At 45.6% G+C, this 16,459-nt stretch overlaps 1 protein-coding gene across 1 annotated transcript in view; it reads right to left on the reverse strand.

The window, feature by feature from the left end:
• The window catches only part of LOC143838539 (sodium- and chloride-dependent betaine transporter-like), a 79,429-nt gene that overhangs the window by 31,271 nt on the left and 31,699 nt on the right, over positions 1–16,459 (reverse strand). Inside the window, exons 6-11 of the mRNA XM_077339976.1 lie at positions 13,576–13,708; positions 11,900–12,034; positions 7,382–7,485; positions 4,853–4,977; positions 3,236–3,348; positions 895–1,032 (exon numbers count right to left, since the gene is read on the reverse strand). Of these exons, the coding sequence (XP_077196091.1) occupies positions 895–1,032; positions 3,236–3,348; positions 4,853–4,977; positions 7,382–7,485; positions 11,900–12,034; positions 13,576–13,708 (748 nt within the window). The remainder of the gene's footprint in view (positions 1–894; positions 1,033–3,235; positions 3,349–4,852; positions 4,978–7,381; positions 7,486–11,899; positions 12,035–13,575; positions 13,709–16,459) is intronic.

Genomic DNA, 16,459 nt, shown 5'->3' on the forward strand with positions numbered 1-16,459 from the left:
CCAATGATGAACCTTGAGGGTATAGGAAGGAGAGGGTCCCTGGCTGGGCAGGCACACAACTAAGCTTCCCAACCATATTCTGCACAATCGCCCTACTTCTAGAGTTTCTTGAAGCCTGAAAATTGTTTCAGGGGGTTCTTAATGGTAAAACAGTTGAGAAAGGCTGAACTAGAAGTTTTATTTATATGATGGACAGCAAATATCTGAAAGTATTGTGTCATTTAATGTCTGTTCCCCATGAAATCATCCTTTTGACCATTTTCCCCACCCTTAGTTAACGGCAGATCAAACTCTCAGTAAGGTGGGTTCACCACACCTAAAATGCCTTTTCAGACTGTGAACACCTAAGAAACACCCTGTTCTTTACATCAACACTGGAGGATTCCCCAGTAAGCCAATTAAGGCTTCTTTGTCAAAGACCGGTTCACCCATTAGCAGAGTCTCTCGACTTCTTGGTCTCACGCTAGCAACCCATTTTCCTAAACACTAATTATGCAAGCCTAGCCCCAGGATACCTTTTTGGGTATAAAAACACCCCACACATCTCAGTTCAGTGTTTTGGACCTGACATTCACCCAGGATAGCAAGCTGGTTTATTCTGGGTCATTCTTTGTTGCCTCTCAACATGAACTCCTATCAGACTTCTGCCTGTTGGGCTGTACCTATGAAAAACTTTATTGACCAAAAAACTAACAGCTTCTATTGAACATTTGTATGATTTATTCAGATCTGGAGAGCACCTCTGAATATCTTTGAATATTGCAGTCTATCGGGAACGGCAGGATATAAATCAAATAAATTATTATTAATAATAATGATAATAATAATAGTTTTGACAGACTTCCTCCATGACCACTCTTGTTTACCACCCCCCCACAGAGCTCTGCTTCTCACCTCAGTAACCAGGAGCAAGCCAAGCAGGTAGCAGATCACTGCAATGCTCAGGATCAGCAGTTCTCTCCGCCCCTTCTTGCGAAAGATTTCCGGAAACAGGTCCACAATGGCTGTCACCAAGCTCTCAACACAGACAAACTGTGGAAGAAATTGTATCAGGGAAGAAAACAGACTTCAGAAATGGTCTTTCTCTGCCTTTCTTCCCACCAGCCTTTTATTTTCTGGCAGCTGGAAGGGGTGGGGCAGCATCATGAGGGGGAAAAAATTAAAAACAACAATAAGATTCCTACTTATAGGAAGTTCTGACCATAAATTTCATGGTAACTCCTAGAGCTACTCAGAAGTGGCATGAGTAGCTCTAGGAATCACCGGCAACTCTATGGTCCTGTAAACAGATGAAGTCTTATTTTTCTTTGAACATTTTCTCTCCAGGACAATCCCCTTCCCTTCATTTAGCACCTGTTTCTGCCCACTGATCCGGTGAGCATCAGTGGGGAAGGGTCGCAAATAACCTGGAAGTCTCTGGCCATAAGCAGGCAAATGAGAACCCTGTAGCAATCATTCAGATGCAATGACCAGCATATGGGACACGTGGGTTGTGGTACAGCACTGCAAGCAAAGCTTTTCAAGGCATCATCGTGGGCCACATTGGCGGCTGGATTTGGGAGCAGTGAAGTTATTGGGGGCATGTCTGGATTTTACATCGCCATCTTATTGTTTTAAATTGTTAACAGAAGGGTTGATGGGCATTGCTGATTTTGTTTTATGGTCTTATGGGACTATTTGGCTGTTTTATTCTGTAAGCCGCCTCGAGCTGACATTGTCAGGAGAGGCGGGATATAAATCCAAAAATAAATAAATAAAATAAATACGTTTAGGGGGAGGAACTGTGGCTCAGCGGCACAGTATCTGGCTGGCACCCAGAATGTCCCAGGTTCAAGCTCTGGCATCTCCAGTTAAGTATCAGATCAGACCAAAGACCTGAGATCCTGGAGAGAGGCTGCCACAATGAGAAGACAGTACTGACTTTGATGGAACTATGGACTGATTCAGTATAAAGCCTCACCAAAAGCACTGTTGAGGGCTTGAATCTTTTGTACAATGAAAGATGCATACAGTTTCCTTGGCACAAGCTGAAGAAGTAGGATGCTAACATAGGCAAGGCTTTCTATTGTTCTTGGTGCACATGGTTTGCATGCACGAATTCTTAGGCACAGTCACATATGAGTACGAGAAGCTGCATTATACTGAATTAGAACCTTGGTCAACGTTGTCTCCTTAGACCGGCCGCAGTGCTGCAGAGTCACAGGCAAAGGTCTTTCACACCGCCTGCTGCCTGGAGATGCTGGAGCATGGGCCTGGGACCTTGTGGAGGGAACGCAGATGCTCTGCCATGGAGGCAAGGAGTCAATGGGCCTTACCCACAGGAAAGCATTACCCACAGAAAGAGCCTGAGATAGCAGCATGAGAAAGACCTGTTCAGGTTATTACAGGCAGAGGCAGCCTGACTCAGCCTTGGTCCAAACATGCAGCAGAAGGAAGTTATTGAATTTTGAGGAGGTAGAAAGGGCCACACCTTTTCACACTGCTGATGAGGAAAGACACATTTTGAATGCTCATCCTTTATTTTTAAAAATCCTCTCTTTAAATAAAAGAAATGAGCACTCCATCCTACTCCTTTTACGTGCAGGATTGGCTTCTGCCCAACAGGGATTTTTGATATTTGAGAAAATTAACTTCCTTGGTTTGGAACCTTTCAAAATGTTGTGAGTCACCCTCCCCCCCAGCCCCCGTAGCAACCATTGAAGGACTAGTTGCACTGCCCCCACACCCCTTGGTGAGCATTTTATGGACCGTTTATGCACTGGAGGTTTCATGCTGGGTTGAAGGCTGGAGTTTTAATCATGGCAAGTGGCCCCACCTCTTCCTGCACCCACACGGGGGAGCATTTTGCCTGGTGCACCTCATCTGCCCTCTATTTGTGTTCCTGCACGAGAGCTGGGGCAGTAAAGTGCCCATTGCATAAACGGTCATGGTGGTGCTTGATTTCAAAATCCATTTGTTGTTGTTAGGTACGAAGTCGTGTCCGACCCATCGGGACCCCATGGACAATCCATAAAAAACAACAAACTTGATGCACCCCACTCTAACTCCTAGACCACACTGACTCTCCCTGAAATGCATCTCATGCTGACCCAACTCTTCATTCCCTGCAATGTTTCCTGTCCGGGTAACTGATTGGGTTTTGTCATCTATTCATGCCAGACCTTCTTATGCAGCTCCCATTTATATTGTCAATGGCAGAATGCAAGGCCTGAATGTGGAAATATTCTCCGCATACCTGACTGTCCAGCCCCAAGAAGATCAACATCAGGAAGAATAAGCAGGACCAGAGCTGAGAGATGGGCATCATGGTTACTGCTTTTGGGTAGGCAATGAATGCTAGGCCAGGACCTGCCAATCAAACAAAACACGGGTAAAAACAGGTGCCCCCTACCACTAACACCCTACAGCATGCAAACTGGACACACATGTTTTAACACTAACGTAGAGTTGAACTGGGTAAAAAGCTTTATTTTTTTCCATCCACATCCTGTTCCCCAGGTTGTCTGTGGAATTTTCCCTTTGGTGCTTTTCCAACTTTCTTCCAAGAAACTTGGATTAGCAAGGATTGGAATATACCTCAAAGTAAACCCCGCTAGGCTCGAGGGGCAAAAGGGTCCCAAGAAGTGCCATGCTTGAGGGATAGGCAGATACTAGTGGCAGATACTAGTCCCCAATGTAGTCCCCACTGACTCCTTTCCTGGTGCCCAATAAGTGGTTTTAGAAAGTGTGGGCTGGGGGGAGGGGCTTTTTCCCAGCAGAGCTCTGTCCTGATTGGCTGTACAAATTAAAAGGTATTCCATTAAACAGCACATCTGCTGCAAATGTTACTGCCAGAGTTACTATTATAGTTGTCTAAAACCTTGCTCCCTGACATTTTGTGGATGGCTGCACCTGTTCTGTGATTGACTCCACCTCCTGTGGCAGCCATTCTGTGATTGTGCCCTCTGCCCTTTGCCAGAATTCCAAAGATGCCCACAGGCAGAAAAGCCTGGGACCCCTGCCTGAGGGGGTCAGTATCTAGGTCAGTATCCCACATCTTTTTTTCAAAGGACGCCTATGGGATAATAGCCTTTCTTAAGATGTTACAAACCACGCATGTTGGGAGCCCACCACAGGGAACACGTGTTACTCATCGCGTTTTCACCATTTCATATGAATAGAAAAACATGCAGATTTCCCAACCATGTTCAGCTTTGTATACCCAAAAAACACCCCTGGTTATCTGCATGTACCAGAATTGGATGCACATGGAAAATTTACCATATTTACATGAAATGGCAACCACACATATCAGAAACATCTTGTGCAGGGCACACTCTGGCTGGTGAGCTTTCAGTATATGTGTGCTATGCTCCAGGGGTGGCCAAACTGTGGCTCTCCAAGATGTTCATGGACCACACTTACCATGATCCCCTGCCAGCATGGCCGCTTGGCAGGGGCTCATGGTGATTGTAGTCCATGGCCATCTGGAGAGCCACAGTTTGGCCACCTCTACCATATTCCTTCACTCAATGATAATGGGAGTCACCCTATGGGGCACCCTCCACTGAACTGTAGTACCGAAGGGTGTAGGTGTTACTAGAATGGGACAAGGAATTCCGTGGCTGGAATGAATGCAGTCTAGGCTTGGAAAATATAGCCTGAAAAATAACCACTATCTATTAAACATACGGAGGTCAAAGAAGAGAATTAGTCTATCGACAATTATCACAGATTTTCCCATCAACATCACCGACAGCTTAGGCAATTCTGCTCGGGGTTATTGGCAGATGCCTCTTCCTAAAAAGCCAGTCCGATTTCCCACGGTCCCCGTAGCAGGACTGCAAGGATTTGCCACTGTCCACATGCTTACCAGATTCAGCCACTTCTGAGATGGACACTCCCTGTTCTTGCGCCATGAAACCCAAGACGGAGAAAATGGCAAAGCCGGCTACAAAGCTGGTGGCGCTGTTTAGGAAGCAGAGCATGAAGCAGTCCCTGTTGGGGAAAACCCAGGAAGAGAGAGAAAACAATGCTCATTATTGCAATGGTTGCTGCTCTTCACAAGGATGTTGCTGTTCAGCTTTCTGATATATGTGCACATGTGTCGCCTATGGTCCTATTCTGCTAGTGTTAATGCGATTCCGTTAGCCCTGTAGTATTCGTTCCTTGATTGCTCTGGGTCGCTCAGCAACGATAAGCTTGAACCGAGCATGGGAATGCAAGGACATAAGCCTGATTACCAAACGTAGATGAGTTCAGTCTATCATTTTCCCAGTAGCCACTTATGGCTGTGAAAGTTGGACGATGAAGAAATCGGACGAGAGAAGAATCGATTCGTTTGAACTCTGGTGCGGGAGAAGCCTTCTGTGGATCCCCTGGACAGTATCTTACTTTGGCCATACCATGCAACCTAAATCAGAGGAGAGGGCAATTATGCCAAGATTGGTCAGTGGTAACCAGGCCGACAAAGACCACGGTGGTTAGATATGATCAACATGGACACTGGCCAGAGCATTACACAACTGAAAGAAGCAGTGCAAGAGTGAAAGATGTGGAGACAACTGAGCCATAGGATGGCCCAAAGTTGGACATGGCTGAACGGCTAACATCATCATCATCTTCATTTCTTCCTTGGCTCATGGGGAGCCACAACTTCACTTGGGGGAGGGGGGAGTGCTGTCTAGTCACAGCCAATGATGGCAACCCCACTGGGTTTGAAGGCAAGAGACTTCAGGAGGTGTTTTGCCATTGCCTGCTTCTACCTTGGACGTCTCCCATCCAAATACTGACCAGGGCTGTCCCTGCTTAGCTTCCAATATCTGACCAGATTGGGGTAGCTTAGGCTATCCAAGGCCTAGTCTGCACACATAGGATAATGCACTTTCAATGTGCTTTGGCAGCTGGATTCTCCTGTGCAGAACAGGAAAATCTACAGAAAATCTAAAGTGCATTGAAAGTGCATTATCTATTGTGTGCAGACTAGGCCCAAAGTCAGGGCCATTTGTAATTACCGTGAACCAGAAGTCACCTTTACTCTCATCCCAGATATGAGGCCTGCAACTCAGGGAGACTCACAACTTGGCTGTTCCTCCAGCTGTGGCTGTCTCAAGGTGCAAGTCAAATAGGGTTGCCGGCTCTGAGTTGGGAAAAACCTGGAGACGTTGGGGGTGAAGCCTGCAGAGGGCAGGGTTTGGGGAGGGGTGGAACTTCAGTGGGGTATAATCCCCTACAGACCACCTTCTAAGCGGCTGTTTTCTTCAAGGGAACTGATCTCGATTGCCAGGAGATAAGCTGCAATTCCAGGGGATCCCCAGTTCTCATTTGGAGGTTGGCATCTCTACCTGTCCAACACAAGCCCCACCAAGGAAGGGCCCTGCCTAATTTTCTGAAACATCAGGCAAGTACCGTATTGAGGAACAGTGCTCAGAACAGACACAAGGGGCTTGCCCACGAACCACATGTGGCTCCAAGCCAATAAGTATGTTAGCAGAAATGCTTATGAAAAAAAAAACATGTAAGCTGTCGCACAAGTAAAACCCCATTGTATCCAGTTGGACACGACTTGGGAATCACTTGGGCATGAAACTGGGATCAGTGTAGGTGGGCAGGTAGTTGTGAGTTCCCGCATTGTGCAGGGGTTGGACTAGATGACCCTGGAGGTCCCCTCCAACTCTATGATTATGATTCCAAGACAGCACTAGCATTAGTACGTGGGGCTAAATGTATGTTTGTATACCTGGAGAGTGAACCTGGAGAATATGGTTTTGAAGCAGGGCACGTTGCATGCCTGAATCAATAGTCCCTGACTTAATAGATCATCACTTAGTTGGAGATGAACTCCATGGAGGTGTGTTGGGTATACCTCAAGACAGGTGGACAACCTCAGAGAATGCAGTGGGCCTGCGGCTATACTCTAGACGTGAACTCTCCCATGCTGAGGACGTGGTCCAAGTGACAAAACAATTGCTGCTAGTGGCAAAAGATGTGTTCGGAAACAAAGGACAGCAGGCCAGAACAACACTCAATATGGATATTACAGCCTGTACAGAAAGGGGAAAGGAAATCATATCTTCTTAACAGAATTGCCTTTGCAAAACTAATGGAGACGATTACTATTTGGTACACAAATCTCCACACAGAGGAAGGAGACATTGATTTTCCCCAAGGGAGCAATTATGTGATTTGGATAATGCAAAAGAAATCACTGTGACCAGGGGTGGAAATAATGAGAAAAACACTGATGGATATTAAGTTCTAGAAAATATTCCCACGGTAGAATTTAACTGGCTGAGGAACCACAGAGTGCAGACGTCCACGTGAACGAAAGGGGTGTACAGAGGCAATGAGTTCCAAAGATGTCAGTAGCAAGTGTATGGGGTAACTTAGGAGGCATTCTCACCTGTAGCAATTGTTGTTGTATTTGTTGTAGCTGCCCAGAGCTGTCAGGCATCCCTGGCAGATAGCGTAAGAGAAGAAGATCTGAGTGCCTGCATCCATCCATACCTGGACCAAGGAAAGGATGTTGATTTCCAGATGAATTTTAGAAATCCAACAGTTATGGCTCTGGAAAATACACCTCCTCCCCTTTTTTCTCCTGGCCTTTTGTCTTTTTTTTTTCTTCCCCCAATATAATTGTTTATAATACTTAATGCATAATACAAAACCCTATTTTTTCTCTTTGTCTTCTTCTGTTTTTCATTTGTTGTTTTCACTTTTCTCACTTTCCCCCTCCCTTTCCACTCCTCCTCTGATGATCTCACTCCTCCTTCCCTTCCTTACAAATTTTTTTTAATAGATTATAAACCTGTTTTGTTCTGTCACTCTTTTTGACAGCCCTTTCTTGTTGTCTGAGAGACCATGTGCTCAGTTTGACTTTGTGAGGCCATGTGTATTTTATGAATGAGCTGAGGAAGACTTATGAAACTGGATCATATCTAGAGTGCTAGTTCTCTTACTCACTCTGTTCCGTGATGCTAAAGGGAACATATTTTTAAATCTCAACTCTGCTTGGCGCTGTGAAGATGTACTTTTTCATCCAGATTAAAGGAAAGATTGAAATACATTTAGTGCAGTTGAAGTCAGTTTTCTTGGAGTATATGTACGATTGTTGAGCTATGTGGTTTCCGGGGGGGGGGGGGAGGTTATTGCTGTATTGTCCCACGATTTCCCTTTGTGTCATTTTCACTTCCTTTAAAGGTTATGGCCTATTGTCCACCTTCCCCTTAGCCTGCCATTTTGGATAAACTGGAAATAGCAAGTGATTGGCAGTCTGTGGGTAGCTTGCAGTGTCTAGCATCCAAAAACAGCACTCTTTACTTGCAAGAACTCCTCTGTTTAAGTGGTTTTAGAGGAGGAAGAAGAACAGTTGGTTCTTATGTGCCACAAAAGAAGTCTCAAAGCAGCTTTCCTTCCCTTTCCTCTCCCCACAACAGACACCCTGTGAGGGAAGTGAGGCTGAGAGAGCCCTGATATTCCTGCTCTGTCAGAACAACTTTATCAGTGCTGTGGTGAGCCCCAGGTCACCCAGCTGGCTGCATATGGAGGAGGAGCAGGGAATCAAATCTGGCTTGCCATATTAGAAGTCCGTGCTTCTAACCACACCAAGCTGGCTCTCACAGTTCCGTAGGGAACTATAAGACGTCACAGTTCCGTAGGGCCTGTAAGATGCAGCTCTTCCACTAGACGTCTGGTAGAGGCCTGTTTGGACAAATGAGCATACCAACATAAAGCCACCATGAGCTGGTAATCAATTGATTGGTCGACCAATCAGTCAATCAATGGCCTCCCCTGCTGCAATCTAGATAGCTCTCACTGTCTACCCCTGAAAGATGATCAATGCAAATGGCAGCAATTGTTTGGCTATTTTTAACTATTTTCATGATTTTAACTTGTATTGTATTGTATTGTTTTGTATTTACATGTTATGAACAGCCCCGAGATGGCAGGCTCAATAGGGGCAGTCTATAAATGTGATGAATCAATAAATGCATAAATAAAACATATTTATGTCCCATATTTATGTATTTATTTATTTGATTTGATTTGTAGACTGCCCCTCCCTTCAAGCAGGCATGGGGTGGTGAACAGCATATTAAAAAACAACAACACTTCATATTCATAGTTAAACCATTAAAACCAATAAAATCAGAGATCAATTTTAAATACATTTCGACTGGTAGGGGCTTAGGATGTCACTCATAGTCCCTTTCAGAACTAGCTTCCAAATTCCAGATTCCAGTGGTGGGAAAGCAGAAAGGAGGGGAGGGAGGTCCATATAAATTTTACTTTTTGGCTTATTTTGGCCTCATCTATATGCCTGGGGGAAGAGTGGTATTTTACGGGCCCTTCCCAACTTAGATAGTGGCCCAAATCTCTGCTGGTAGCTTGATCCACCAGGCTGGTACCAGAGCTGAGAAGGCCCTGTCTGTGATTGAGGCCAATCACATTTCTTTGGGGCCAGGGACCACCAATAGGTTGGAGTTGGCTGAGCACAGTGCTGCATACTCAGAGAGGCAGTGCTTCAGATACTCATGAACAACCACGTATTCTCAAAAATATCTCTTTAACATTGAGCAGCATACACAAGGTTGTATTTTAAAAAATAAATCATGTATCAGTGAAGCTTACACCTAAAACAAGGAACGGATTTTATGACTAGCTTAGCAGAATCAGAAAATATGCAGAAAGATTTCTATGATGCATTCGAGATATTCCTGACCATGCCTGGCAGATACCAGAGCAATGCTGTTTTCTTTACAGGGCTCCTTTCTGCCAGGAACTCCGGCCCCTGGGGAGCTCCTGACGTTCTCCATGAGAAGCTCAAGCCAGCTCCCAGTAAATCAGAAGAGACATTATCTTTCTCTTTCTTAATCATTTTCACTTTAGGGCTCAGCAAAACCATCTGTCAGGTGCTGAATATTTAATGGAAGCAGCCACTTTTGCTGCGTCTTAAGTGGTTGTGACCTAGCATGGCCATATTTTAAAATGCTCTGCCAAACAGCAGTGGTCATGCTCCAGTGAGATTCTGGCTGGCTGTTAAATAGGGCTGCTGCTTGTAAGGTGAGAGGCGAGAAAGGGTTTTTAGAAAAAACAGAGTCGCCTGGGTAGCCTACAGTGTCTTGTCCTGCATCATGCAATCTTGACCTCAGATGAATAGTGAGAGCCAGCAATGGGTACTGGTTAAAATGATGAACTAGGACATAGGCCAGGGGTGGCCAAACTGTGGCTCTCCTGTTGTCCATGGACTACAATTCCACAGGCAGAGGTTCATGGGAACTGTAGCTCATGGACATCTGGAGAGCCACAGTTTGGCAACCCTTGGCCTAGGAGATCCACTTATGCCATGAAAGCTTGCTGGGTAGCATTGGGCCAGTCACAAACTCTCAGGGCAATTCTGCACAATGGGTCATTTTGCTAGGTCTGAGCGCTATTGAAAAGCGCTGGAAGCAAAAGCGGCAGGTCTTGATAATACACACAGCCAGTTCAATTGAAAAAAGGCTCTCCCACTAGCGCTGCTATCGCAATGCACAAGTTTCTGGTCTCGCCGAAATCGCAACAAAGGAAGCGATATTTTTTCGCACTTCCTCCCTCCCCTGGCCGTCAATCAAAGAGAGCAGCCAATTAACTGTTGTGTTCGTGTTTCTCTTTTAAAACGTTTTTTAAAAAACACAAAAAGACCAGTAGCAACGCATATTCGTTCATTCGATGTATCAGAAAGACTTTCTTTGCTGGCTTAGGAGCTGGTGCTTATTCGTTTACACGTTCTGAAATTAACCCCCCCCCCCCCCCAGTGCTACTTCTGGCCGAAATTAGTGCAGTGTCGAACAGGGGGCTGTATTGTGCTCGGAAACTTTACCGACAATTCCTTGTGGAGGGATTTCAGCCATAGAAGCATCGCTGATTCGTTGCTTTGGCTGGTTTAAGGGGGGAAAATGGCGATCGGGACGCTGGAAGCTCAGGTGGGAGAGAATAGGGAGTCTATCCTACTTCACAGAATTGTTGTGAGAGTACAATAGAGAGGAGAATACTGTAAACTAGGGATCCTATTAACTGGAGATGCTAAGGAATGGATGTTGGACCTGATGAGTGCAAAGGATGAGATTTAATGTTGAATAACAGCTCTGGCCACTGCTCAGTGACATGCATGCATGTATGACCCATTAAATACCACAGGCCATTTCCTGATGTCCACTTCAATGCAATGCTTGTTGTTTTTTTCTTGAGTCAGAAATATGAATAAGGAAAGTATGGAATTACCATACAGCAGGGATGGCCAAACTGTGGCTCTCCAAATGTTCATCAACTCCCTGTCAGAATGGCCAATTGGCAGGGACTCGTGGGAATTGTAGTTGATGAACATTGGGAGAGTCACAGTTTGGCCACTACCATGGGCATATGGAATACACTGATGAACTTTTTAACTTGTGTTCAGATTTCTTTTTTAACATTTCACAAATTTGTCACCATTTCCCTCAACGGTTTCAGAACAGTTGTATTTCCTTGAGCCTGGACATTGTAAGTTTCATTTGGTCAAGTTTTAATGCTGTTTCTTAACTAATTTGATTCCAAAGGTAAGCTAGGAAGAAGAAGGAGTTGCTTCTCAATATGCCACTTTTCTCTACCAGGAGGAGTCTCAAATTGCCTTCCCTTTCAGACACCCTGTGAGGTGGGTGAGGCTGAGAGAGCCCTAATATTACTGCTAGGTCAGAACAGCTTTATCAGTGCTGTGACTAGCCCAAGGTCACCCAGCTGGCTACATGTGGGGGAGCGCGGAATCAAATCCAGCTCGCTAGATTAGAAGAGCATGATACTAACCACTACACCAAGCTGGCTCTCCAGATGTTCATGGGAACCCTGATCTTGTGGAATCCATCTGCCACAATCTTCTTCATCAGATCAGAATCAGCTATGAACTCACCTGAGGATCTGCAAGTCTAGAGATGTCTGGCTTCAAATAGAACAGGATCCCTTCCGTGGCTCCTGGCAGAGTGGCTCCTCGGATCAGCAGAACAATAAGCATCACGTAAGGAAATGTGGCTGTGAAGTAGACTACCTGCAAGCAAGCAATACTCAGAAGTGTGCCAAAACCTCTACATGAACCTGTGATCATGGTTGAAATAGACGTGAGCAACAGAGGGTGGTTATGGCCTATAGTCCACCAGTGACCAATAACAGAAGACAACCAGCCCACTCAACTAAACACAACACACTGCAGACAACCACCCTCCTAAGGCCTTACAGAGCTTCGGTTTTCTTTAAAGGAGGTGGAGATTCCTGCCGATTTCCCCCTCCTGTTGGAATCAGACTATGCTGTACTGGTGGGTCTGAAGACGCACATGGAACAAAGTTGGGTGGAGAGAGGCAGGAACTATTGTCCACACTCCTTTAAAACTAATTTTAAAAATGAGCCATGTATCATAGCACTCCACTTGTCTGTTTGAAGCATCCTTCCAGCCTCAGAACCTTCAGGAGAAGTGTTTCTCCTTTCAGTTAGAGGAAGGCTCTGTTGGGTGGAGGAAGGCTCCAACTCTGGATGAGAAGAATGGAAGGATCCAAATGACGCATGTTGTCCTTCTGCTGATTGCCTTGACCTACGCAGCACAAGCAGAAAATGCACTGTAAGGTACATGGTATCTCTACTGCACAGGCTGAGAATCAGAGCTATATATAGGTTGCATGCAGACGGTGGATCCGGAGGGCGTCCTGTAGAGCTTCCATTGCCCATTGTCCGTTCTTTTAGGTGGGTAGCCATGTTGGTCTTCATTGGAAGAGCCAGAATCAAGTTCAATTGCACTTTAATGGCCAATAAGTCTTTCAGGGTATAATTTTTGAGTTGACAAAGGGAATTTTGACTCTTCCAAGCTTATTATAACCTGGAAATCATGTTACTGGTCTCTAAGGTGCAACTGGACTGAATTCTAGTACATTTTTGTGTGCCTCACCATGTCTACCAGTTGCACCTTCTAAAATCCCCCTGGACTCCAAAAGGGCTGGAAGTAGCCCACTGTAGGGTGATTATCAACCAATGCAAGACACATGGGTGTCTTTTGGTCTGACTGTCACTAGCACCTATGGGAGAAGTTTCAAGTGGGCAGCCATGTTGGTCTAAAGTATCACAACAAAAATGGAGTCCAATAGCACCTTTAAGACCAACAAAGATTTATTCAAGGCGTGAGCCTTGAATAAATCTTTGTTGGTCTTAAAGGAGCTATCAGGCTCCATTTTTGTTGACCTATTGGAGAAGGTCACTATCAAATGCTTATCACTTCAGGCAGTATGCAGGGGGTTCCTGGGAGGGGGGCGGTCCAGAGATCACCTTTCTGCTAGTCTCCAATGAAACTATTTTTTGAAGAAACAAGAGTCTGTAACGACAATAAAGATAGCAACAATTCATATGGCGCATTCCAGTTATTAAACCACTTCTCATACTTTCTCGGTCATCTTTACTGGAACCCTGTAAGGGAGACTGGCATTAATTTCATCGTATTGCACCTGGGAGACGGACAGTGCAGAGTAATTGTGAATTCTATGAAGATGCTGAAGGGACAAATCAATACATTTTTGGAATGAAAAAGCCCAAAGATGCACTCCTACTTTGCCCGTAGACTTGACTCCCTTCCAGATGCAGAAGTAACAGATGATCCAGGCGAGCAAGAGGCAGAGAGCCAGCTCCCACCGGACAGTGCCGAGATTGTGTATTCCATCGGTTATTCCCAATGCTCGCCTCCTGCCAGAGCAGATAAAGAGACAAGAAGGTTGAGGTCCTACCCTGACTTTTGAAGGCCAGACCATGTTGGTCCCTTCCTAATTATCTTCACCTGCACGACATCACATATGTGGTTCAGATCTCATCACTTCTCTTTTGCCCATGCTAAATTCCTTGTCCACAGTTTGTCCTCTGTGCTCGTGCAATGGCAATTCCTTCTCACCAAAAATCACTCTCCTCTTGCTATTAGAGCTTTGGCCTCTTTGGGACAATGCAGTGCTTTCTTCTTTTTAAGCATAGGTCCTGACGTCACCTCAGAACTGGCCGGAGCATTGTAGCTGTGTTTTGTCATGTGAGACTGGCCATTAGAATAGTTGAAAGAGTGAATTGGTTGCACATATTTTTTTCCAGTACTGAGAACATTGTTTCTAAAGCTGGTGAAAAGTGAATGTACAGCTAATGTTATCTTATTTGTTTTATATGTGTATATATGGCCCTCTCAATTCCTGGCAAATAGATGGGGAAGAAATGGAGATAGTGACAGATTTTATTTTTCTGGGCTCCGTGATCACTGCAGATGGGGACTGCAGCAAAGAAATTAAAAGACGCTTGCTCCTGGGGAGGAAAGCTATGGCAAATCTAGACAGCATCCTAAAAAGCAGAGACATCACCCTGCCAACAAAAGTGCGTCTAGTCAAGGCTATGGTCTTCCTATTTGCAATGTATGGCTGTGAAAGTTGGACCATAAGGAAGGCCGAGTGTCAAAGAATTGAGGCTTTTGAACTCTGGTGCTGGAGAAGACTCTTGCGAGTCCCTTGGACTGCAAGGCGAACAAACCGGTCAGTCCTAGAGGAGATCAACCCTGACTGCTCCTTAGAAGACCAGACCCTGAAGATGAAACTCAAATACTTTGGCCACCGCATGAGAAGGAAGGACTCCCTGGAGAAGAGCCTAATGCTGGGAGCGATCGAGGGCAAAAGAAGAAGGGGACGACAGAGAATGAGGTGGCTGGATGGAATCACTGAAGCAGTAGGTGCAAACTTAAATGGACTCCGGGGAATGGCAGAGGACAGGAAGGCCTGGAGGATCATTGTCCATGGGGTCGCGATGGGTCGGACATGACTTTGCACCTAACAACAACAATCATACATGTGGGGAACGCAGAATGGTGTAGTATTGCAAAATCTCATCAGACCTCAGAAGTTCAGCAGGAAGGAAGACAACCAAGGAAGGCTCTGCAGAGGAAGGGCAGCTCTGCTTCTCACTTGCCTTGAAAGCCCCTTGCTGGGTCTGCCAAAAGTCAGCTGCAGCTTCACAGCACTGTACACATATACATCATATATATGTCCAGGTGCATATTATATAATCATCATACCACATAAAAGGGAACTTGTGCTCAAGGACGGCACACAAGTTAATCAGAATGCCCTCCAGTCCGAGGGATTGGCCCAACAACTGCTGACAAAACCAGGCTGCCTTTTTCCTATTGGTGGAGCATCCCCCACTGAGGGCCAATTGCGACTCTTGTTCAGGATTCTGTACCCACCACTTCACTTTGGGCTTGCTGTGAAGGAAGCCTCTAACTGCAACTGACCGAGGTGAGGAATGCATTTCTCTGTCTGTCAGCCTGTCTGTCTGTCTTTGTCATGTTGAGGGGGCAGCCTGACCACTGCAGGGGTGTCTGTGGCCCAATTACAATCCTGCTGTGGCTGGCCATGCTGCTGGAGGGGAAGATGCTGCCAAGCCAGTACATCCCTCTTAGAATCATAGAATCATAGAATTACAGAATCATAGAGTTGGAAGGGGTCACACAGGCCATCTAGTCCAACCCCCTGCTCAACGCAGGATCAGCCCTAAGCATCCTAAAGCAGGGGTAGTCAACGTGTGGTCCTCCAGATGTCCATGGACTACAAATCCCATGAGCCCCTGCCAGCATTTGCTGGCAGGGGCTCATGGGAATTGTAGTCCATGGACATCTGGAGGACCACACGTTGACTACCCCTGTCCTAAAGCATCCAAGAAAAGTGTGTATCCAACCTTTGCTTGAAGACTGCCAGTGAGGGGGAGCTCCCCACCTCCTTAGGCAGCCTATTCCACTGCTGAACTACTCTGACTATGAAATTTTTCCCCCTGATATCTAGCCTATATCGTTGTACTTGAAGTTTAAACCCATTACTGCGTGTCCTCTCCTCTGCAGCCAACCGAAACAGCATCCTGCCCTCCTCCAAGTGACAACCTTTCAAATACTTAAAGAGGGCTATCATGTCCCCTCTTTTTTCCCCCCGCCCCAGACTCCCACCCACCCCCTCATTGCCACAGACTCGGTCTCTCCACCAGCAACAGTTTTCTAGTGGCCACTGTATTTTCCCCTCATCAGGCTTTATTGCTAGCCTTTAAATATTATGTAATTCATAAATATTCAACAAAACACAAGGGCTGTGAGTGTATGCATGTGTATGTGTATTCTTAGTGCTTGGGTAAATATTTATGGATTATGCAATATGTGTATTCATTATAGAACTGGACAAAAATGGTAACTTCATATAAAAATAAACTAAAAATTTAAATAGAAAAAGAAAGCATAATTACTTCTGATCAGTTGTGAAAGTAAATGACTTGCAGTCTGGAGCTACCCTGAGCTGACTCAAATATGACTTGTAGGATGTGGTTGTTGCCTGGAGATTTCGGCAGGGGGAAGGGGAGCCTGAGAGAGGACGGTCCTCGGCACAATGCCATAAAATCCAGTCTCCAAAGTCATCATTTTCTCCAGGG

Source organism: Paroedura picta, chromosome 5 (genome assembly GCF_049243985.1).
Source record: "Paroedura picta isolate Pp20150507F chromosome 5, Ppicta_v3.0, whole genome shotgun sequence".
NCBI lineage: Eukaryota > Metazoa > Chordata > Lepidosauria > Squamata > Gekkonidae > Paroedura > Paroedura picta.